Source organism: Phyllopteryx taeniolatus, chromosome 15, assembly GCF_024500385.1.
Source record: "Phyllopteryx taeniolatus isolate TA_2022b chromosome 15, UOR_Ptae_1.2, whole genome shotgun sequence".
NCBI lineage: Eukaryota > Metazoa > Chordata > Actinopteri > Syngnathiformes > Syngnathidae > Phyllopteryx > Phyllopteryx taeniolatus.
The window spans coordinates 6,520,783-6,544,707 of record NC_084516.1 but is presented as its reverse complement, the minus strand read 5'-3'; the positions used below and the strand labels follow the sequence as shown (position 1 = coordinate 6,544,707).

Below are 23,925 nucleotides of genomic sequence, written 5' to 3'. Positions count from 1 at the left end.
TGTCAGCTCATCTACAATAGCACACCTGGCCTTGAAACCCTAATTTGAAACACAAATTACAAACTCTAAACCAGGCTAGAAACCCTAAACTTTACTTGAAAGCACATATTCAATTTACGGGATGAAACTGTTCAACAAATATAATTGCAACAAGTTTTTGGAAATACATGTTGAAATGGAAAAGCCTTCTCCCTAACCATTGTACTGTACAATAAATTCATGCCTTCAAAATATTGTCTCATTTTTGTGTAAAAATAATGATACAAATCACTTTTTGGCTTTAACCGTAAACAAAATTAGCGAAAACGTGATTTACAGGCGCGTTAAAGTGACGTCACATATACACGAAGCTGGTTCTGCTTGTTCTGTCTCCATCCAGTGCAAAGCTCCAGCGCGCCCCCTGCAGGCCTCGACGGCGAACGTCCCGACTGTAGCCACGTCACACAGGCTAACATGTTTATGGTGCCGTTCACCATTATTCAAAAACACGCTGATAAGTCAGTGTTGTTCATATAGCAAAATTACGCCTCATCGTATCCTGTACGTACGTCGCCGGACTCTATAGTACAACGAAGCCACGAAAGCCGACGGCTAAGCAAGGATGACCCCATAAATGCTAGGTAATGCTAATATTTTTAATCTCAATGCTAATCATGCTAATGATGCTGAGGCTAAGTGATGAAGTAAAGTCACTTTTGGAGTGTGCCTGTGTTGTCGCCTGCATCGTTATTGGTAACGCAATTGTATTAATTATATAATGTCCATGAATGTGATGCTAATGACGTGAGCAATGATATGGAATATCGACGGCGGCGTAGTGTAAATGTTAGCTGAAATACCGAAAGTGGTCATCTTTGACATGAACAAAAAATGTAATTAACTGCGATAAATATCCAGTTAGGCTAGTGAAATATTGCTTATGTAAAGGAGAGATATCTATCTATCGATCGATCGATTGATCTATCTATCGATCTTAGAAAAAGTGACAAATTCAAGAAGAAAAACGTATCTTGTCGGTATAAAAAGTCGTAATCTTACGAGAATAAATTTAGATTTTTCCAAGATGAAAAATCAAAGTTTAAGAAGGGAAGAAAATCATGTTTTAGTTAATAAAAATAATAATTATATATACATACACACTTTAGTCTTATTAGGTCAGAAAACACACATTTATTGTCTAGAAAATAAGGCTATATTCTACCAGAAATCTGGCTCAATGCTATGATAAGGAAAAGTAACTGGTTTATTATGTTTGCTTTATTGGCGTGCTGGTTCTCATATGTAGCGATGCATATTAATATGAACATATTTAGGGCTGCAACAATGAATCTGTTAACTCGAATACTTTGTCGGGATCATTTTCCCACACAGAATAATGTTACTGCAGTCGCACGGAGAACTCATTGTATAAAATAAATTGGCGTGAAGGCGGCGAGTACTTAAACGAGAAGGTAAAGTGCAATGTGTGTTACACAACAACACGTCGATGATGGCAAACATAAGGTTGCGTATCAATGTTAGCAAATTTAAAGTAGCCAACCAGAGCTAGTTAGAACATATTGTTTTGTCCCCGCAAGTCCATCCATCCATCCATTTTCTGAGCCGCTTCTCCTCACTAGGGTCGCGGGCGTGCTGGAGCCTATCCCAGCTGTCATCGGGCAGGAGGCGGGGTACACCCTGAACTGGTTGCCAGCCAATCGCAGGGCACATAGAAACAAACAACCAGTCCCACTCACAGTCACACCTACGGGCAATTTAGAGTCTCCAATTAATGCTTGTTTTTGGGATGTGGGAGGAAACCGGAGTGCCCGGAGAAAACCCACGCAAAGACGGGGAGAACATGCAAACTCCACACAGTCGGGAACCGGGGATTGAACCCGGGTCCTCAGAACTTTGAGGCTGACGCTCTAACCAGTCGCCCACCGTGCCGCCTCCCCGCAAGTCATCAAAAATAAACACAGCCGCCAGTGCGCTTTTGATTGCTTTATTGAACAAACGGTGGGAAAACAAAGATGAAATAAGCACATTCATACGCGAACTGCCGATGGCAACAACTCACGCAGCACAGCCAGCCAACTCTCCACTCTCATTCGTTGATGCTCGCATCACTCACCAGACCTGGCCTCACCTTTTAAAGCCATACACACTTAAAGTCACAGATACTACAGTGAAACATGAGGATGGTGAGGACAAATGGAGAATAATACCTGCACCTCACACACACATACACATTGTTGTGTTGAATAATGCAAAATAAGTTTTTATTCGAATAATCGATGGGATAATCGGTACAATAGTAATTTCCCAAAATATTAAATAGCTGCAGCCTTAAACATAATAATTAAATTCATCAGAAAGTATTTTATGGACTAAGTCTCACGACCCCACCAGACTCCATTTTGAGAGACATAGTTCTAAAGGACCGTGAGACTACTTCCATTGTAGCTTTGTGTTCACTGAATTTGGACAGACACCTTCTGGTTTTGCCACATCAAGATTATTATTGGTGTTGTTTAAAGGAATGAAGCTGAGCCACTCCCCTTACCTGAGCTGTGTGCGTGTGTTTTGTATAAATAATGTGTGTCTGTGTGTGCATGCGTGCCTTCAGGTTCTGTGGGCGTAGGCTGAACTTCTCAGGTGTTTTTTCGCCTGAGTCATTTGCCAATCACAACGAGCCCTTTCTTTCTCTTTGCATCTTTCACCCTCCTCCTAACTCTTTCCTAATTTTTTCACGCCCCTGCCCCTCTCACAGCCATATTTGCAGCGGCGAAACGACCACACACACACACACACAGGTCTAATCTATCCACAAAGGAAACCCCACACAGGGTCCACGTGCGAGCGACAACACCGGCTGACATGCCGCTTGATGCGAAGAGAGCGGCCGTGCAGCTAGTTTGTGGTGCCCTGCAGGTAACAGAGAAGAAAAAAAAAACAGAATGGTGATTTTGTGTTCTCGCTCTGTGAAAGCATGTAAGAAGCCATGTCTTTTTGTCTTCCCTCCTCCCACAAGACGAAAAGCTCACAAGCCGGCTGATCATATGATGCTGCTTTTACGAACCCGGAGGGTGGTAAGTCACGCTTTAACTAGTTTAAAAAAAATCGTCCTAACGAGATGTTTCCTGGCTACTGTTTATCTGATTACTACACAGGCAATAATAGTTTAGACTTTTTTAGAAATGAGACATTGCACACCACTTTCGTTTTAGCCGCTCTTCCTCTTTTGTTCTGACTTGTGTCTTTCAGTATGTTAAAACATTTGGACTTCTTGAATATTTATGTTAACAGCCATCCCAAGCTTCTTTTGGGCTGTAGTAACTTCCACAGCTTTCCGAACTTGTTCTCATGGTGAATTCTTGCCGGAAATATCACAATACACGACATGAATTGTACTTATTATAAGCAGAAGAGCAGTTTCTAATAATTATTTTTACCTCACATGCGACTAAATAAGATGACCAGAACATTAAAGGTCTCAGTATGATACATTGCAGGTCTACACCACTGCAACTACCATAAATTACATTCTTTTGTCACTGTTTTAATCTGAAAAAACAGATAGCGTGTCAATGCAATGTTAACCAAAAAACAACATGATATTCTAATACAGTCATACCTTGACTTAGAAGTGCCCTGAGTTTTTCAAGTCAAATTTTTTTTTTCTTTGGGTTGCGAGCCAAAATTTAAGTTATGAGTGAGCTTCGGATAGGCTGCCGCTTGATTGAACTGGGAGGGGGAAAAACAGCACAATTAAGGTACTGAAATGCTCTCGCATGTGGGCAAGAAGAGCCACAGGTGCCAATGACCACACAAATACAAAATGAGAACAACAAAAAAAATATTTTAAATGGGTGACTCTTAGCCACACACGATTGACCACCACACATCTACTGACTTGCTGTCACAGAAATACTGTGACCTGTTATACTGTAGCATACTGTATTATTGTATTATATTTTTATTGAACCACAAAAATATGGCGTGATTTTCAAGGAAGAAGCAGACTCCTACAAAGACAGTAAATGGGCGATCCTAAAGGGGATATTTTCAGTGGCTGTTGGCAATGATCAATCGACCCATTCACTGATAGAGCATTTTGACGACAGAGACTCTCCTCGCGCTGCTTTTTAGCCACAGACTACATATGAAATTGTAAATATAGATGTAATAATTAAAAATGTGCAGCAAAAAAAAAAAGGGGGGGGGTTGTGGGGGCTGGAACAGTTGAATGTCATTTCATTTCAATGGGGAAAATTTATTTGTTCTGAGGAAAATTAAGTTACAGTAAAATAAAATATATGTGTAGTGTAATTGAGAAAATGTATTTTTTTTCATTCCTCTCCAGTCAACATTAAGAAAGACAAACATGGAATATAACTACATTTAAAGTGCACCCACTTCTGTTTTTTTCCACTATTAGCCTGGTGTAACAAAATCACTAAGTGCACCCTGACAGGAAGTGAGAAATGAGCGCACACAGGAAACGCGGTCAAGGTTTCACCCGGATGTCGGTTGCGTGACGCTCGGAGGGTGTAATAAGGGGAAGCTGCAGGAGGAATGAAATTTAACGTCGACAACAGAGGCTGCCTGTCGGTTTGTGGACGACCTTGGTGAGAGATGCCCTCGTTTCTGTGTTGACAACACGCGAGCCAGCGATCGTAGGCGCGCACGCCGTGGCGATAAGATGTTTAAAAACAAGACGCAGCCGGTTCGACTGCCAATCCGCAACATGTGCCACCAAATTGACTTTTATCTCCGTCGCTCACTCTGAGGTCAGATAGCGCCATGAAATCCACCCCAATTTAAAAAACTAACTGATTTGAAACAAGAGCAGCACAGCCAGGCATGAGACATTGGGTTTTGTGGACAGGAGTTAAGCGTTTTTATAATTTTCCCTTTTTACACCACCAACATGGATTTGAATTTAAAAGGTCAAATCTGCCCCTTTTAGAGGACGGTCCTGCTTCATGCAAGTGAGCCAGCCCTGAGAGGTAACAAGGATATTTTAACTTGTGGAGTCAGAAGTACATGCACTATATTTTGTGTATTAAGAGTCGCACAGACTCGTCGACCTTACTACTCCACATTGAAATTTAGAGCGTGACATCGACGAGTCGCTAATCATGTTTTTGGCTTGAGGCAGAGTGCAATAGATGTGCGCTGAATGACATTTGCCACTTAAAGTGATTTAAATTGTCTTTTATTTCTAAATTGCCATTTTAGTAGGTGACACCAAAGCTGCACATTTAGAAATAGAAGACAGTAAGTAAAGTGGAAAAAAGCCAGGCTTGAGCAGGATTTTGAACAACTTTTTTGGCCTTCACTATCAAGGTGGAAGGCGAGTGGGGAATTATTGCATCGCGCACCAAGAGGTCCAAGATTATTTGCGATCGCCGCAACTTCCCATCATGCAGAACCCACTGCTGTGTTGGGTCCAGAGCGAGGATAGGTTTCCTCGTTTGGCCAAGTTGCGCAAACGTGACCTGGCGAGCGAGCCTTAACCCAGCCCACGTCGATTCTCGTTTTCTAACGTGTCTGTTCTGCATAAACAGAATCAGAATCATCTTTATTTGCCAAGTATGTCCAAAACACACAAGGAATTTGTCTCCGGTAGTTGGAGCCGCTCTAGTACAACAGACAGTCAATTTACAGAACACTTTGGAGACATAAAGACATTGACAAAAAACAATTGTGCAAAAAGATGCAGAGTCCTCTAGCACTTAGAGCAGTTCGAATGACTAATATTGCAATAGTCCGGTGCAATGACCATTGTGCAAAGGGCGCTGAGACTTCAAGGATTGTATGCGGTTTAAAGTGACGAGTAGTGCGATAATCTGGGACAATGTTGGTTGTGCAAATGTTACAGATACTCCTCAATCAGTGTGCAAATGGAGCAGATGCTACTCTGGCATGAGTGGCCAGTATATGCAAATAGTGCAGCATGGCGAGACAACTACAGTGAGTGCACGAGTAATACATAATTGGCCCCACAGAAATGTGACAACGAAGTCAAGTCAAAAAATTGCCAGCTTGTTGTAATGGAATTATAGGTTAGGTGTTTAAGAAGTTGATCACAAGAGGGAAGAAGCTGTTGGAATGTCTACTAGTTCTAGTTTGCATTGATCGGTAGCGCCTACCTGAGGGAAGGAGCTGGAAGAGCTGGTGACCGGGGTGCGGAGGGTCCGAGAGGATTCATGATTGTATGTGGTGTCCATTGTCGTTGAATATAGATTTTTGCAAATATCCCCTCTTGTCCATCCATCCATCCATCCATCCATTCTCTACCGCTTATCCGGGTCGGGTCGCGGGGGCAGTAGCTTCAGCAGGGACGCCCAGACTACCCTCTCCCCAGCCACTTCATCCAGCTCTTCCGGGGGGATCCCGAGGCGTTCCCAGGCCAGCCGAAGGATGTAGTCTCTCCAGCGCGTCCTGGGTCGTCCCCGGGGTCTCCTCCCGGTGGGACATGCCCGGAACACCTCACCAGGGAGGCGTCCGGGAGGCATCCGAATCAGATGCCCCAGCCACCTCATCTGGCTCCTCTCAATGCGGAGGAGTAGCGGCTCTACTCTGAGATCCTCCCGGATGACCGAGCTTCTCACCCTATCTCTAAGGGAGAGCCCGGACACCCTGCGGAGGAAACTCATTTCGGCCGCTTGTATCCGGGATCTTGTTCTTTCGGTCACGACCCACAGCTCATGACCATAGGTGAGGGTAGGAACGAAGATCGACCGGTAAATTGAGAGCTTCGCCTTTCGGCTTAGCTCTTTCTTTACCACAACGGACCGATACAAAGTCCGCATCACTGCAGACGCTGCACCGATCCGCCTGTCGATCTCCCGTTCCATTCTTCCCTCACTCGTGAACAAGACCCCAAGATACTTGAATTCCTCCACTTGGGGCAGGATCTCATCCCCGACCTGGAGATGGCATGCCACCCTTTCCCGACTGAGGACCATGGTCTCAGATTTGGAGGTACTGATTCTCATCCCAGCCGCTTCACACTCGGCTGCGAACTGCTCCAATGAGAGTTGGAGGTCACGGCTTGATGAAGCCAACAGAACCACATCATCTGCAAAAAGCAGAGATGCAATACTGAGGCCACCAAACCGGACCCCCTCTACGCCTCGGCTGCGCCTAGAAATTCTGTCCATAAAAGTTATGAACAGAATCGGCGACAAAGGGCAGCCTTGGCGGAGTCCAACCCTCACCGGGAACGAGTCCGACTTACTGCCGGATATGCGGACCAAACTCTGACTGCGGTCGTACAGGGACCGAACAGCCCGTATCAGGGGGTTCGGTACCCCATACTCCCGAAGCACTCTCCACAGGACTCCCCGAGGGACACGGTCGAACGCCTTCTCCAAGTCCACAAAACACATGTAGAGTGGTTGGGCGAACTCCCATGCACCCTCAAAGACCCTGCCGAGGGTGTAGAGCTGGTCCACTGTTCCACGGCCAGGACGAAAACCACACTGCTCCTCCTGAATCTGAGATTCGACTTCCCGACGGACCCTCCTCTCCAGCACCCCTGAATAGACCTTACCAGGGAGGCTGAGCAGTGTGATCCCCCTGTAGTTGGAACACACCCTCCGGTCCCCCTTCTTAAAAAGGGGGACCACCACCCCAGTCTGCCAATCCAGAGGCACTGTCCCCGATGTCCACGCGATGTTGTAGAGGCGTGTCAACCAGGACAGCCCCACAACATCCAGAGCCTTTAGGAACTCCGGGCGAATCTCATCCACCCCCGGGGCCCTGCCACCGAGGAGCTTTTTAACTACCTCGGTGACCTCAAACCCAGAGATAGGAGAGCCCGCCTCAGAGAACCCACACTCTGCTTCCCCATGGGAATGCGTGTCGGTGGAATTGAGGAGGTCTTCGAAGTATTCTCCCCACCGACTCACAACGTCCCGAGTCGAGGTCAGCAGCGCCCCATCCCCACTATACACAGTGTTGGTGGTGCACTGCTTTCCTCTCCTGAGACGTCGGATGGTGGACCAGAATTTCCTCGAAGCCGTCCGGAAGTCTTTCTCAATGGCCTCACCGAACTCCTCCCATGCCCGGGTTTTTGCTTCAGCGACCACCAGAGCTGCATTCCGCTTGGCCAGCCGGTACCCATCAGCTGCCTCAGGAGTCCCACAGGCCAAAAAGGCCCGATAGGACTCCTTCTTCAGCTTGACGGCATCCCTCACCGTTGGTGTCCACCAACGGGTTCGGGGATTGCCGCCACGACAGGCACCGACCACCTTACGGCCACAGCTCCGGTCGGCCGCCTCAGCAATGGAGGCGCGGAACATGGTCCACTCGGACTCGATGTCCCCCGCCTCCCCCGGAACATGAGCAAAGTTCTGTCGGAGGTGGGAGTTGAAACTCCTTCTGACAGGGGATTCTGCCAGACGTTCCCAGCAGACCCTCACAATACGTTTGGGCCTGCCACGTCGGACCGGCATCTTCCCCCACCATCGGAGCCAACTCACCACCAGGTGGTGATCAGTTGACAGCTCCGCCCCTCTCTTCACCCGAGTGTCCAAGACATGCGGCCGCAAGTCCGATGACACGACCACAAAGTCGATCATCGAACTGCGACCTAGGGTGTCCTGGTGCCAAGTGCACGTGTGGACACCCTTATGCTTGAACATGGTGTTCGTTATGGACAATCCGTGACGAGCACAGAAGTCCAATAACAGAACACCGCTTGGGTTCTGATCGGGGGGGCCGTTCCTCCCAATCGCGCCCTTCCAGGTCTCACTGTCATTGCCCACGTGAGCATTGAAGTCCCCCAACAGAACAATGGAGTCCCCAGCGGGAGCGCTCTCCAGCACCCCCTCCAAGGACTCCAAAAAGGGTGGGTACTCTGAACTGCTGTTTGGTGCATAGGCACAAACAACAGTCAGGACCCGTCCCCCCACCCGAAGGCGGAGGGAGGCTACCCTCTCGTCCACCGGGGTGAACCCCAACGTACAGGTGCCGAGCCGGGGGGCAATAAGTATACCAACACCTGCTCGGCGCCTCTCACCATGGGCAACTCCAGAGTGGAAGAGAGTCCAACCCCTCTCGAGAGGACTGGTACCAGAGCCCCAGGTGTGTGTGGAGGCGAGTCCGACTATATCGAGTCGGAACTTCTCGACCTCACACACCAGCTCGGGCTCCTTCCCTGCCAGAGAGGTGACATTCCACGTCCCTAGAGCCAGCTTCTGTAGCCGGGGATCGGATCGCCAAGGTCCCCGCCTTCGGCCACCGCCCAGCTCACACTGCACCCGACCCCTATGGCCCCTCCCACAGGTGGTGAGCCCATGGGAAGGGGGACCCACGTTACCCTTTCGGGCTGTGCCCGGCCGGGCCCCATGGGTGCAGGCCCGGCCACCAGGCGCTCGCCTTCGAGCCCCACCACCAGGCCTGGCTCCAGTGGGGGGCCCCGGTGGCCCGCGTCCGGGCAAGGGAAAACGAAGTCCATTGTTTGTCGTCATCATTAGGGGTCTTTGATTAAATTTTCCACAGTATTTCCCCTTTAACATTCACAAAGTTTGGCATCTGTTCTAGGAATTACAGCCATTTTATGCAGAGGACCTCTTATTTTCAAGGGCTTAACAATAGTGATATCATCTCATATTTCTGTAGTCCTCTTTGAAAGCAGACTGATTATCTATTTGTTTCATCAAAACAAGACATTTGTAAACATTTGATTTTACTTTAGAAAACAATGAACAACATTTTTGCCTATTTTCCAACATTATGGATTAATCCAGTAACTGAATCCTAATCAATTTATGTTTGTGCATTTTCTGCACTCATAATTTTAAATCATGTCATGAGTTTGAATAAAGGTCTCTGGATAAAAAATATTATTATTATATTTTAAAAATCTGATTCTTCAATTAATCGTAAAAATAATCGACAGATTAATCGATTATTAAAATAATTGCTAGTTGCAACCTTAAAGTAAAGCACAGATGCCTGAAAAAGCTACTTAAGTACAAAAACAACAAATATTTGTACTTGTTGATTTGATCAGGCAGTCATCATATTAAAAATATGATTATATTTAGTATTTACAAGAATGGAGTTCAGTCACATCTTGATTGTTTTATTCCATAGTGGTGTATAATAGCAAAAATTAGTTCCAAATACTTGTGGACTGTAAGTGAATTAGTATCAGTTTTGCTTAATGTGTGCTTCCCTCAGTTATGCAACCCCTGCCAGTCACATGAATAGCAACAATACAGAGCCACTGTTTATTTCCTCATCAACAACATTGTGAATAGACTAATTTGTCTGTTCGGTAAAGACGTCTTCCCTCGTGGAGATTTCTCACAACTATTTTTATCTCAATGAACCTTTCTAACCGAATTGTTGGTTAATGCAACATCCAGCATGGGTCACATGTTCTCTTTGGCAGATCTGTGAGTGGCATATCTCTACTTTCTAAGAAGAAGTGAACTGTGGGGTGTGGGGAGAGACGCCGATGGAGGAGGACTGTGTGGGATCTCCTCACTTGGATTTGAGTGATTCGGGCCCTTGGCGGACCCATGATCATCAGCAGTTGAACGGAGAGGCGAAGGGTGAGATAAAGGAGATAATATGGCTGACACGACCGGTGAACTGCAACACTGTCGCGGCCGCGCTCTCCTTCGCCACAGCGCAGTGGGACATTCCTGACGCTAACGCCGCCGCGAAGAGACCGACTTTTAAAACCGCCTGCGACTCTGTGGACAATATTTCATCGCTGCGCGAACCTTTTCATGGTGATGAAGTGGAGCACAGAGAGGAACAATATGGCTTTGACTCATCAGTGAACTCAACGGGAAATGACTTCAAGGTAGTTTCTTAACGCTCTCTCAATCCGTAACATTTGGTACATACGATTTAATCTAACATCTGTATAAAAAAAAGAAACATAGGTCGAGAAGAAGTTTACATTTTTTTAGATAATAATGTTCAATTTTGGTGGACACTGTCACAGCAACGTAGTGTCCCGATTGGAAGCAAAACATCAACAGGGTGGGGTGGGCGTGCCCCGTCTCCCCCTCTGCTAAAAGCGATCTGTGCGGGCCGTGGCCTGGCGGTTGGGGAACACTGCCATGGCCTTTAAAGGCACACATCCAACACAAGTTTATCTTGTTATATTCTCTTTTATTATGTTTTGATACAATTTAGTGCTATTTTTCTTCTTTGTTTTTTGGGCAGGCTGGAAGGCAGGCAGGGTATCAATGGGGAAAATTGATTAGAAATATGAGCAAATCGAGGTACAAGTTTGCTCAGGGAACAACTTCAACTCCACGGTTATTTGAAAGACATTTGAAGACTTTCATTTGAGCTGACCTTTTTTCTTAGAACTTGTGGGATAGATGATTATTTGTTCCCCTGCCAAATTGTAAGTTTGCTCACTTGCAAAGAAATCAACGGTACCAAATTTTTATGGTTGTTTATTGATTATGGTGATAGACGGAATATCAGTCAAAAATGCGTAGAAAAAACCTCCAAAACACTATAAAAGTGATGAAATGTTGTGCATTTTATTGAGTGAAATAAGTATTTGATTTCCAAGAACTATGAGTTACTACTACCGTATTCTCACGACCATTGGGCGCACCGTATTAAAAGGCGCAGTCTCAGTTACGGGGTCTATTTCTGCATTTAACACATACATAAGGCGCACTGTATTATTGGGCGCAGGCATGGTGAAACATACGCTAGCCTAAAACATACGGTAGCATGCATGCAGGCTGAAGCAATGTTTTTAATAAGGCAGCGGGAGCAAAACTGAGTTCGGTTGTACTTTATTTAAGTATTTAACAATGTACTCACGTTATTTTTTGATCAATCTCCATCCACAAATCCATCAAAGTCCTCATCTTCTGTATCCGAAATGAACAGCTGGGCAATTTCTCCATCAAACATGCCAGGTTCGAGTCGGACTTGTTGCCGTGCGAAAGCTCGAACAAGCATCCACAATCCATTCACAAATTGTGGCGTAACTCGCCCTGCGCTGCCTCCTAGTCTTAGTAAAGATGTGTTCACCATCTGTCATCTATGGCTCCCACGCCGCTCACTTCACTTTGAACGCCCTGTTTATACGGATGTCCAGCGGTTCGTCAAACCTCCCGGAATGATGGCAAGCCCAGAGTTATTGCACTCAGTCGAATGGTGACTTGAGAAGCTTCTCCCGGCTGTTCTTTGCTCATTAATCCATTGCTCAAGTTGGTCTTCCAACTCGGGCCACCTCGCCTTGTTTCCACGTTTTGTTTTTCTTTTTTTTCCGCGGAAACTCAGCTTCGTCTTCTTGACTTGGCGAAGCTCGTTTTCCTGCTTCCTCCACTTGCGAACCATGGATTCGTTGGTCTTGAATTCTCCCGCGGCTGCTCGATTCCCATGTTCCTCTGCGTGACTGATAGCTTGCAGTTTAAACTGTGCTTCGTAAGCGTGTCTCTTCGTAGGTCACATTTTTGGGGGTCCTTAGCCAAACCGATGTTGTTTTGCACAATGCACACCCCAGAAATGCTCCCAGTCAGTCAAGCGGTAAAAAAAAAAAAACGGCGTGGGGGCATGGCTTTAGCATGCTACTTCATGCACCCTCCCCTGTCCTCGGCCAGGTCCTTTTCCTCTGTGTAAGCAGCGTGTCGGCAGGAAATACTCAAAACAAAACAAAAGTCAAGTGGAGCGCTCATCACACAACAACATTTACAGATGTTGGAACTCGGTGCACACATAAGGCGCGCCGCATTATAAGGCGCCCCGTCCATTTTGGGAGAAAATTTAAGACTTAAGTGCGCCTTATGGTCGTGAAAATACGGTACTTCTAGTTGGTGCTTCTTCTTTAAGCTTCTCCTTTGTTGCCGTGCAGTTTGTTTTGGGTCATTGTCTTGGTGGAAGACCAATCCATAACCAATCTTCAGTGTTCTTGTTGAGAAAAGGAGGTTTTCATCCAAGATTTCACAGTACAATTGTAACCAACACATTAATACACATTTCAGTATGATGCAGTATAAACTACAAGCATGATAAACTACATATTGTTAAATCAATATTCAGTTCCTCTCAGACAAAACAGCATTATTACCCAGCTCTGTAGGTGTACAGTGAGTGGTATTAAGTGCAGAGTGCAGATTAAGTGAGAGAGATTATTTGCATCACCACCTCAGTTGTTGCCCATTCATTATGCAGATGTCGAGGTAGTTTTGTGGTAGGATGAATGTAGCGGAAAAAGCCCCATTTGCCACGTCTCATATTGCATCTGCAGTCACGTTGTGCATGATCGACGACCCGTGTTGCAATTTTTAGCCATGTGATGCCGCAGAGGGACAAGGGCCGACGACACAACAAAGGGAACATTCAGCGCATCAGCTCTTAGACGGTACGCATCATACAAAGCCTCATTTACTTGCGAAAAGTATAAATCACACGTCTCTATTACCTGTTGGGTGGAACATGAAAGAGTGATTTGCATCCCTCTCTGACACAGCGGTCACGTTCGAGTCAGACTCAGAGGAAGAGGACCACGTCATGTCTGATGCGGGTAATACCACTGTGGATTTACGCCCAGAAGAACCACGGGAGGAGAAGGATGTGCCGATGACGGGACGCGGCGACTCAGAGGGAGCCCAAACTTCATTTCAAAATCCAAAGACGGCGGCTGGGAAGCAAGTGGGGAGTGGAAGCAACATGTCATATCCCAATGAATGCGTCTCTAACCCTGCGTGAGTATTTAATCGTTATCTCCAGCTTTGCCTGTATTTGTAGTAGGGCTGGGCAACATTGCCTTAGAAGAAAATATATATTTTTTTCCCCCACAATGACAAGGACAATATTTAAAACAAGTTTTGCTTCCCTCCTTTTTTGGATTTTCTTTAGTTCTCCTGATACCAAACAGGCTTTGAAACAGTTTTAACAGAAATAATTGAATGTCTTTTGTTTTATTTGGAGATTATATGAAAAGGGTTGTTGTAAAGGTCAGGCAAGGTGACCATGGCAAATTATGTGTTGGCTTTGAGGGTCAAATACTGTGGGTCAAAAGTATCCACCGTTGATAAATTATTGCTTTTGTACCGTACAAATGGGGACCGTGTCATTGGCAATGTTAAGCCAAAGAGTCCGCTCATGTTTTCTCTTTCTTACTGGAAATAAAAGTCGCTTTTGAAAATAAAAGTTGAAGGGTCACAAAGTCGCTAAATATAGCCACCAAATCGCGAACTTGGCAACAAAGTAGCTCCTCTTTTTTCGCAGCCATGTTTTTGGTGCAAGCAGTCAGAGAGGTTGTGCTTTGAACTACGGAAGCCACCCAAAAAATATTTCCCCCACAAAATCGTCCTGAACAATGTATTTGACTTACCGTAATGAGCTATAAAACTGAATAATCGCCCTGCCCTAATTTGCAGGTTGATTTACTTATATGTTTGTCACACTACGATGCCTTTTATGATGATTACATGTGGTCTGTACTTTTTAGGATGGCAACCGCACAGTCAAAACAAACCTTAAAGGTACTTGCTGCAGGAACCCCAAGTGAAAAGGTTCCAGCAGCTGATGATGCAGAAAGGGAACCACAAAAGTTCTCCCAGGACAACGGGCTGCCCTCGAAACATGAAGACTCAGTCCATTTGGGACAGCCTCAACATTCAAAAGGATCACACGCCTCAATCCAGCCTGCGGACTCTGCTGTTGAAGAGCGGAAGGTCGAGACCGAGCCATCGCGCCAGAACCAAACGTCCCAGCGTGCCACTTCCTTGGTACTCGAAGTTTCCAATCAAGCTCGAATGTCAAACGAGGTTCAGGAGGTTGCAAGCGCCCTCAACGGATCTGGAGTGGTACTAGTGGCGAAGAGAGAGCCAAGCAGAATGGCAGAGTCGGCAACTCCTCACATGAATGGAGGCGATATGGATAGGGAGAAGGTGTGTCAACTCGCTGTGCGGCTCTTTATGTTGGATGGGATCCAGCGCGTAGATGTGGTCAAGCACCTTGACAAAGAGTAAGAAGATATACATAACATTCTCACTTTAGGGGTTCCACTGGGGGTTCTACAGTATTATCAACTGAGCATTATGTAATACAATGAACCCCTGTTTATTGCGGTAGGTCCGACCAGCAAGAAGTGAAAATCTGTGATTTAGAGAAACATTGTAAACAAAATGTATTTGAAGCATAAAGGTATACAACATACTAGTGTACAGTATTGAAAAGTGCTATGTTATGGAGTTCCATAGCCATAGTTGTTATGTTGAGAGTTGAGGCCATCCTTCTTGTCTTGAGACAGTGAGACTCCTTAAATAGTAATCATTTTATGTACATAATTGAATTTCTACTGCATTTGAATTATATAGTTTTACATGTAATATTTGCGTTTTCAATACTGTACAGTATATTTACGTAAAAAGCTATAAAACCCCATTAAAATTATGTGGTATTTTTTAGTTTTCCATAGTAGTATTTTGGTTAATACATGGGACCAGCAAGAATGAATTAGTTTACTTCGCGGCGTAAGACTATGTGGTCACACAGCACAATTTTACTTACTGTTTTTTTAGTTTTATTTTATGGCTGAGAAGTGTTTTTGAGGATAAGCAGTACAGAAAATGGATGGATGGATATTGTCTGTATGACCTTTCTACTCTGTTAGTGTAGGTTAGTGATAGTATTTGTTGAATTCTGACTAGTGTACAAATTTGGGTTACGTCGCCGCTGTTGCAACAGAAATATGTCTGAAACCGAGGACCCCCCGTTATCTGCATAATGACGTTTGCTTTATCTACAACTATTTCCACAACATGGCAGCCTTTTTGTATTGACAACACATGAAGTCATTGCTCGTGTATCTCTGTAGCACCGCCTTCAGCCGTGCTGTTGGGGAGGAGTACCTCAGGTTCTTTGAGTTCACCGGTCAAACTCTGGATCAAGCTCTGAGGTGAGCATTCCGAAGGCAGAGCAAGTGTCACAAAGGCCTGCTAAATATGTTTGTATTTCCCTTTTGCATCTCTCAGGTCTTTTCTTAAAGTGGTCATCCTGCTGGGAGAGACACAGGAGCGCGAGCGGGTGCTGCAGCATTTCGCCGGCCGCTTCCATCAGTGCAACCCGGACTCCTTCTCCTCACCAGGTGAGCATCGATCTCGTTTCCTCACGGGCCTTACCCCGCATACCTGACACAAACTCAAATGTCTCACTTTTGACCCTCTAGGGGCTGTGCTGGCTATCACGTGCGCTCTGATGCTCCTCAACACTGACCTGCACGGACAGGTGGGCAGCACGCTTGAGCTGAACGGCTCCTGAACTGTGCTCGCTGTCAATCAACTGTACTCGTGTTTTAACAGAACGTAGGGAAAGCCATGTCCTCGTCCAAGTTTGTGTCCAACTTGGACGGCATGAACGACGCAGAAAACTTTAGCAAAGATCTGCTGAAAGTAAGAAGCCTCTCTCGAAACCCTTTTAGAACTGAAAAATATGAAATTGTTAATGGTTTTTAAATGTACCTTATAGTGTCTTTACAACGCCATTAAGAGCGAGCCGCTGCAATGGGCTGTGTGAGTACCGTTACTTCTCATCATTCTTCCCATCATGTCAGTGTTAATTTTGACAGCACTTATTAATTTAGTTTTTGTCATAGTTATTTGCCTAAAATGCTTAGTTTTACTCCTAAATTGAGTTGGCTCAATTGTTTTAGTCAAATAAATTTCTTAACATCGAAGTCGACTATACCTACAGTAAATTTAGTCAACTAAAACAAGTGATTCTCAGTGTAGTACTAGTACCTACCGCTACTACCTATGCAAAACATTCAATGAATTAAATGTTCAATCTGTGCATGTAACAGTGCCTTAAACTTTATTTTAATCCTGTACAGTACATTTATTTGTTAAGTACAGATCAGTTTTATTTACCTAGTAAAATGCATGTGCATTTAATTTTTTAGAGCTGTTTGTTTTCAAGTCACTGATGGTGTAGTGGTACACTCGCCTGACTTTGGTCTGGGCAGCATGGGAGTAGTTCCCACTCAGTGATGGTGTGAATGTGAGTGCGAATGGTTGTCCGTGTCTTTATGCGCCCAGCGACTGCCTGGCGACCAGTACAGGTTGTAGTCCACCTTTCGCCCGAAGTCAGCTGGGATAGGCTCCAGGACCCTACGACCCTAACCAGGATAAGCGGAGTTGACAATGGATGGATGGATGGATGGTTGTTTGTTTTCAAGCGTTTAGATAATTTTATCCATTTTCTGAGCCGCTTCTCCTCACTAGGGTCGCGGGCGTGCTGGAGCCTATCCCAGCTATCATCGGGTAGGAGGCGGGGTAAACCCTGAACTGGTTGCCAGCCAATTGCACGGCACATACAAACAAACAAACAACCATTTGCATTCACGTTCACACCTACGGGCAATTTAGAGTTGTCAGTTAACCTACCATGCATGTTTTTGGGATGTGGGAGGAAACCGGAGTGCCCGGAGAAAACCGACGCAGGCACGGGGAGAACATGCAAACTCCACACAGGCGGGGCTGGGGATTGAACCCCAGTCCTCAGAACTGTGAGGCAGACGCTCTAACCAGTTGGTCACCGTGCCGCGTAAATATACTTTTTAGGAGTGAAACATCTGCCTCATTCTTTATGAACACAACCTACGCTACAATATTTTAATGTTGGTCATTTTGGAGGAAGTTGTATTTTTTTAAGTGGTACTTGTGTATGTAATATATGTAACATAGACTACGTTGTTTAGAATGGAAATGTTCATTTGACTTAATATATTTTAATTATTTATAAATCAATGAACACGTTTAATGTGATGTGTGTAATTAAAAAATAAATACATACATTTTAATAAATGAATTAATAATCAGTAAATACATTTGAAATAACCAATTTTAGGGGGGGAAAAGTGGTTTAGAGAATTGCTGGATGGATAAATCAATGCACCAAATATTACAGGACTGTTTTTAATGTAAATGTTCTGAGGCCTGGATTAAACCGAGCTGGCCAGATGCCATTTTTTTACACTTGGATAAAATGAACTATCATTAATATTAATATTATATATCTATGATATCATTTATGAAATTATAATAGTTTGGAACGCCATCACTTTTATTTTGGTTACCTGACAGAGCACAACAACAAAATTCTAAAGTAGACCTGCATTCAAAAGTCAATTACAAATTTTAATGATTTGAACTGAAATCCTGAAAAGCACTCAAAGCACCTTAATCTTAATAAATAGCACAAATGTGCTCTTTCTCTTTACAACACCAATAAACAAACTGCATAGCCCCATAAATCATCCCGCCTTCACACATGGCAAAAGCAGTTGTTCTTGGATATATTCGTAGCTTGTCCCCCCTTCAACAAGTTTCCATTTCCATCTAACATTACATTTGTTTTTATGAGTTTTTGTCTCGTTTGCATCAGGGAAAATAAGTTGCCGAAAACTGTGACAAAAATGCTTCCTCAATGAAATGACCACTGCATCACATCTTCAACTGGCGACTCTCCAACGCTTATGAAACAGTGCCGAGGAGGAGCTGACCTCGGCGTTGATGGAAGAGGTGAACGCGCCGCTGCGCTCCAAGAGCAACCCGTTCCAGGACGTCCCCCACGACAAGGCGGCCCCCGTGGTCAAGCAGGGCTTCATCCAGAGGAAGCTCTACGCCGACATTGATGGGAAGCGCAGTAAGTGATACGCAAAGTGCCCTACTAACCCACTTTGAGCCACTTTAACCCCATTTGAATAGAAATGTCTTTTCGCATGTTTAATTAGTGACTCATTGCGAATGTCTTTGTCAGCTCCTTGGGGGAAGAGGCGCTGGAAAACCTTCTATGGTGTGCTGAAGGGAATGGTCTTTTACTTGCAGAAGGTTGGTAATGTTAATGTTGTTAATGATGCCTAATGTATATTATAGGTCTGAAAGATTAACTCGAATAATTTAATGACAAAAAAAAATGGCAACAAAAAATCTCTTCCTCGAAGCTTTGCAGGGATCATTTTTCCACATTGAATAATGTTACTGCTGACTCAGGCACCATTCTATATACAAAAAGTGGTACGATAGTGGCGAGCCAGGAGGAAAGACTCCCATGTCACTCACCAGGCCCCACCTTTTAAATCCACACATACTCAAACATGATAGTGTAGAATGTGAGGATGGCGACCCCAAGTAGACAATAATCATACCTGCACCTAAAGTGCCCCTTTTGGATGATTGGTAGAATTTAAATAAAAATACTTGTGCCCCTTGTGTACCCCGCCTCTCGGTCAAAGATAGCTGGGATAGGCTCTAGCACGCCCGCGACCCTAATTGAGTATATGCGGTACAGAAAATGGATGGCTGTTCACTGCATTCTACTGAGAGCTATTTGTAATACACAATGAACCCCCGTCACAATCACGGGAGTCCGATTTGTCATCATAATTATTGAGCATGGTACGTTTAACATTTACGATGTTTAGCCCGACCGTTTTTCAAACAGATCATGGAGGAAAAAACATTCTTATCACATTCAGCAAGATAATCTTTCAGAGTTATCCGACAGTCGGGCCTTTGCTGGGTTTCATCGGAAAGGAAGAAAATGCTCAACCTCCATTATCGGTATGTGTGTACCCTGCTTTTAGTGATCCACCTGCACATATATTTGTGTCTGTCAGGATCACAGCAGGAGGGAGCAGCAGACCAATGAGGAGGTGGTGAGCGTCCATCACTCCCTTGCCGAGCCGGCGGCCGACTACACCAAGAAGCCGCACGTCTTCCGTTTGCAGACTGCTGACTGGAGAGTTTTCTTATTCCAAGCATCGTAAGTTTGGCAGGAATTTGGCATTGTGCATCTTTGTTCCGTGAACACCAGTCAGCGATCTTTCCTTTTTGTCTCAGATCCAAAATGGAGATGACCTCGTGGATCAGCCGCATTAACTTGGTGTCGGCTCTTCATTCCTCCCCTCCGTTCCCCGCCGCCGTCGGCTCCCAGCGGAGGTTCTGTCGACCCATACTGCCTGCCTCGCAGTCTGCTCACACTCTGGTTTGTTTTGGTGTTACTAACCTCAATCAACGTGTGTTAATGTATCAACTACGGTTGGGCAATTAATCAATTTTATTGATTAATTTAAGTTTATTTGGCAGGACTTTTTTTTTTTTTTTTTAAATCGTTTTTTTTATTCAGTGGCTTCCATAGTTCAAAGCGCATCCCTGCTGATTGGCACTGATACCACGATCAACATGGCTGCGAGCAGAGTGGAACTAGATTACAGTAGTCATTTTGCAACTGCTTAAAAAAAATGCAAATTTTGTTTTAAAAAGCAACCTCTAAGAAACATACAACAAGGCGAACAAAGACGTTGTGCCCATTTATACGTTGCATAAGCAGATATTTATCGATGTGTTAGAAACCCTTGTGCTTCCAGTAAGAATAGGGCATGGAGCAGACACATGACGACTCATTTTATGATGTTAAATAGTTGAATATTTAAAATGAAATTTATTAATAATCGTGTTTGCATAAATTTGTTAAATGTTGGCAGTTTTTTGAGGAAGCATGATTGAGCAAGGACCATCTCATTATTTGATTATGTTTTGTTGCATGATTGTGCTATTCTGATATTCCTTAGAGTTTACATTAAAAAAAGTGTTGTTTTGCCTGTTAATGCTGCCAGAAGAAACCTGCTGGAAATGGGAGAAATGAAGCAAATAGCAAAAGAGAAAAGAAACTCATGGAATAATGGCATTGTCATTTGCTTTTTCTATAAGCAGAGGGGAAAAAAAATCGATTAAAATCGAAAATCACATTTTTGTGACAAAAGCCATATGATATTACCATCCCTGGTACCAACACTCATTGTGCTTCGTGTGCAGGAGCGCCAGCTACAGTCTCACGCCGGAAGGCTGGAGTCCTTCAAGACGGACCTGTCGCACCTTCAGCAGAACCCACCAGAGGGCAAAAAGGCTCGAGGCAAGGAGATGGAGGAGCACCGCACCAGGGCCGAGTACCTGCAGCATGAGGTAGCAGCACCAGGCGGCCACGATTGAGAAGCGAAGTGGCGGTTCTTAACTATCAGTGACATTTCATCTGGTGCCCGCAGATATGTCGCTACGAGAGCTACATGCAAGTGCTGGAGGCCTGGAAGAGTGTCGAGAAGACGGGCGACGGCACTCTGATCGCCGCCGTTCTCTGCTCATTCGACAAAGCCATGTGCGCTTCGCCGGTGGCCGAGGAAGTAGAGGAAGACGCGGACGAAGGCCGCCTGACAAAGTCCCACTCCAGCCCCTCCCTGGACCTGGATATGGCACCGCAGTGCGCTCACAAAATCAGACGCAACGTCTCCGAAAGATGGACTTACCGGAGAACTGCGCCTCGGTTGAATAAGGACGCATGACAGCAAGACGGAAAATTTTGTGACAATTGTTTATTCCTGGTACAAACTGAAACCCGACCACTCGTATCCTTTTGTTTTTTTACCTTGTGCACTTTGACAAAAATTTACCTCAGGGATTCCCAAACTCAAAGAACCTGATTCATTTGTTTAGCGACCAAAAATGTGTGGACCTGATTGATTGATTTATGTTGTCGTAGTAGTCCAAATGGGCCTACCTGGTTTGTGACCACTTGGTGGTGCTGTAGTTAAAGCGGACGAGGTTGTTATGAATGCACTTTTGTTTAGAATCTGTTCTTTATTTTCTGTGTAACAGTCCGTGTCGTTTTTATGATAGCTTTGTTCATATGAAGGGTTCATCTGTAATGTTTTCAATGTGTCCAGTGCTGGAGATGTTTTTTATTTTGTTTTTTTAAATACATTGAAATATTCATTTTGGTACCAGACAAATAATTTTTGTAATATTTTGTGTTAGAATATCTGCGAGAAAAGACTCCCACGTAACGTGTCAAAGAAATGCAATGAAGGACTGAATTTCTTTTCCCACCAATAATTTTTCACCAATTAAAAACGTTTATGTGATACCTTCAAAACCATCGTTTTTTCTGTGTACATTTGCTTGTCATTCAAACAAGGCTAAACACTATGGTATTTAAACGTTAATTGTTAACAACTTGAATTTGCTTTTCATGTGGAGTCGAAATTTGGATACTGCTTTGGACAGTACTTGGAGTTTGGATCTTTTCAGGTCTACCAAATATATTGTCCGGTGAGAGCATTTCTAATGAGTATGAACACCACAAACTGCAGCGTAACCTGTGTGTTTCTGTCTTTTCAGGACGAGACACAGTGAGCTCCACCTTGCAAGGGTAAGCGCCCACCTCGCACCCCTTCGTTTACTTTGATGGGATTCTCCACGTCAGACTGGTTGTCCATGTTTCCACTACCATAGTAGAGCAGCGGTTCTCAAGTGTGGTACATGAAAGACTCACTGAATAGAAATACAATTTACAATATTTAAAAGATGAAATACAATCGAGCATATTAGAATGAAGCTTACAGCTTTGCATTCAGCCTAACTTTTTTCCCCCCAATTTTTTAAAATGTTTTTTTCTTTTTTCAATTTTGGGGTGGAAACAAACCCCCGAAAATGCTTATTGGTGGTTTATCCCCGCTTAGTGAATAATGTTTTGAGTTTAATAAAAAACAAATAAATTATTAGTGTCAATTATCCACGGCTTTTCTCTATTCAGGGTCTAGCCCAGTCTCAATCTCCCGTGAATAGCGGGGATCCACTGTACAGTACTTTTAAAAATGTATTTTATTTTATTGTTTAACCTTTTATGTACAGTATATTTTTAAAGCACTGTTCAGGTGTATTAAACTGAGGTACAGCACATTTGCATTTGAGCTTGTGAGCTTTTTTGTTTTTAAACATTTTAGGTAAAGGTTTTAACTTTTATCTGCAATGCCTTTTAATTGAATCGTCTTAAGTACACTTTTTATTCTTTTCCTATATTTAGGCACACTGTTAATGTTCAAACCGTACGTAATCTTACAGTGACTTGCAATAATGTTAAATAGAATTCTCAGGAATACAACAACCGTCTGGTTTTTGATGAGTTGAGGATACTTACTGCCTACTATGTTAGTGTATTTTAATGGTTTTCATTATGGTGGTACTCGGAGAGCCAAGTATTTTTTTTGATGTGGTACTTGGTGTTAAAAGTTTGACAACTCTTGAACTAGAGCATTGTAGACTTGTAAAGACAGAAATGTAGCATTCATGTAATCTTTAAAATGCACATTTCTACCTATTATAGTGTCCAGTAATCTGTGTGTTTTGCATAGTTTTGTTTCATAATGTTACTTTATTTTCCTGCTGCAAGTAAGACCAAAGAGTGAGAAGTCAAGTACAACTCTACTAATGCGTTGTTGATCTGTAAATGTGTTAATGATTGATTTTTGAAGGGTAAAACTGTTTTTTTTTTCTTTTTTTCTTGCCATGAAACAGTCCTTGGTCTGTTAGTGTGTGTGTGCGCACAGGCCCATTTTGTTCCCTTTCAACCCGACATGTCGGGTTGCGACCGACCTCAAGCGCTTAACAATAAGAACAGGATGTCTAGGATAAAGGCCCGTAGCGCTCCCCCCCTTTCCAGACTTCTAACACGTACACATTCCTCACACTGGAATGTAATGCAACAATAGGAAACGCAATGAAGAGCAAAGACAATCGTGAGGGCACCCTGTCTTGTCCGGAGGTCCGAATGGGATCAAGGCACTGGACTCTGCATAAGCTTTTTGGCGAGACGTTTTTGGGTGGTGGCAATGTCTGGACGGGCTGCGGGTGCTTCGTTAACGTAATAATGCTGGACTTTCCTGTCCTGTGAATGGAGGCCGTCTCCATTCATTGACTGTCATAACAGCAGCTCATTAAGATAAAGTCAGATTGTGCAGATGAAGGTGACTGATGGGCCACCTGAGTGACGGGGGGCCCAGGGCCGTATTGAGAGGGGGGTCCGGGGTATGCTGAAAGGTGACGCCAGCCCTGCAGTACACGACAAAACATTCCACGGTGAGGAAGGCAGCCATTAGTG

General features: G+C 44.3%; 1 protein-coding gene across 5 annotated transcripts; it reads left to right on the top strand.

Moving 5' to 3' along the window:
- Window positions 1–393: 393 nt before the first annotated feature.
- Window positions 394–21,910, top strand: LOC133489771 (PH and SEC7 domain-containing protein 4). 5 transcript variants are annotated; one of them, XM_061798827.1, is made up of 18 exons: window positions 394–620; window positions 2,753–2,913; window positions 3,014–3,071; window positions 10,394–10,813; window positions 13,276–13,348; window positions 13,457–13,691; window positions 14,441–14,959; window positions 15,812–15,892; window positions 15,969–16,081; window positions 16,163–16,221; window positions 16,296–16,385; window positions 16,462–16,505; window positions 18,479–18,639; window positions 18,754–18,824; window positions 19,613–19,758; window positions 19,836–19,980; window positions 20,811–20,957; window positions 21,038–21,910. In XM_061798827.1, the coding sequence occupies exons 4-18, from the start codon at window positions 10,460–10,462 to the stop codon at window positions 21,329–21,331; spliced, it is 2,532 nt and encodes an 843-aa protein (XP_061654811.1). In that variant the 5' UTR covers window positions 394–620; window positions 2,753–2,913; window positions 3,014–3,071; window positions 10,394–10,459; the 3' UTR covers window positions 21,332–21,910. The 5 variants fall into 5 exon arrangements, with proteins under 5 accessions (XP_061654811.1, XP_061654812.1, XP_061654814.1 ...); XM_061798828.1 differs by lacking the exon at window positions 10,394–10,813 and having other exon boundaries at window positions 396–620; XM_061798830.1 differs by lacking the exons at window positions 10,394–10,813; window positions 13,276–13,348 and having other exon boundaries at window positions 396–620.
- Window positions 21,911–23,925: the final 2,015 nt, after the last annotated feature.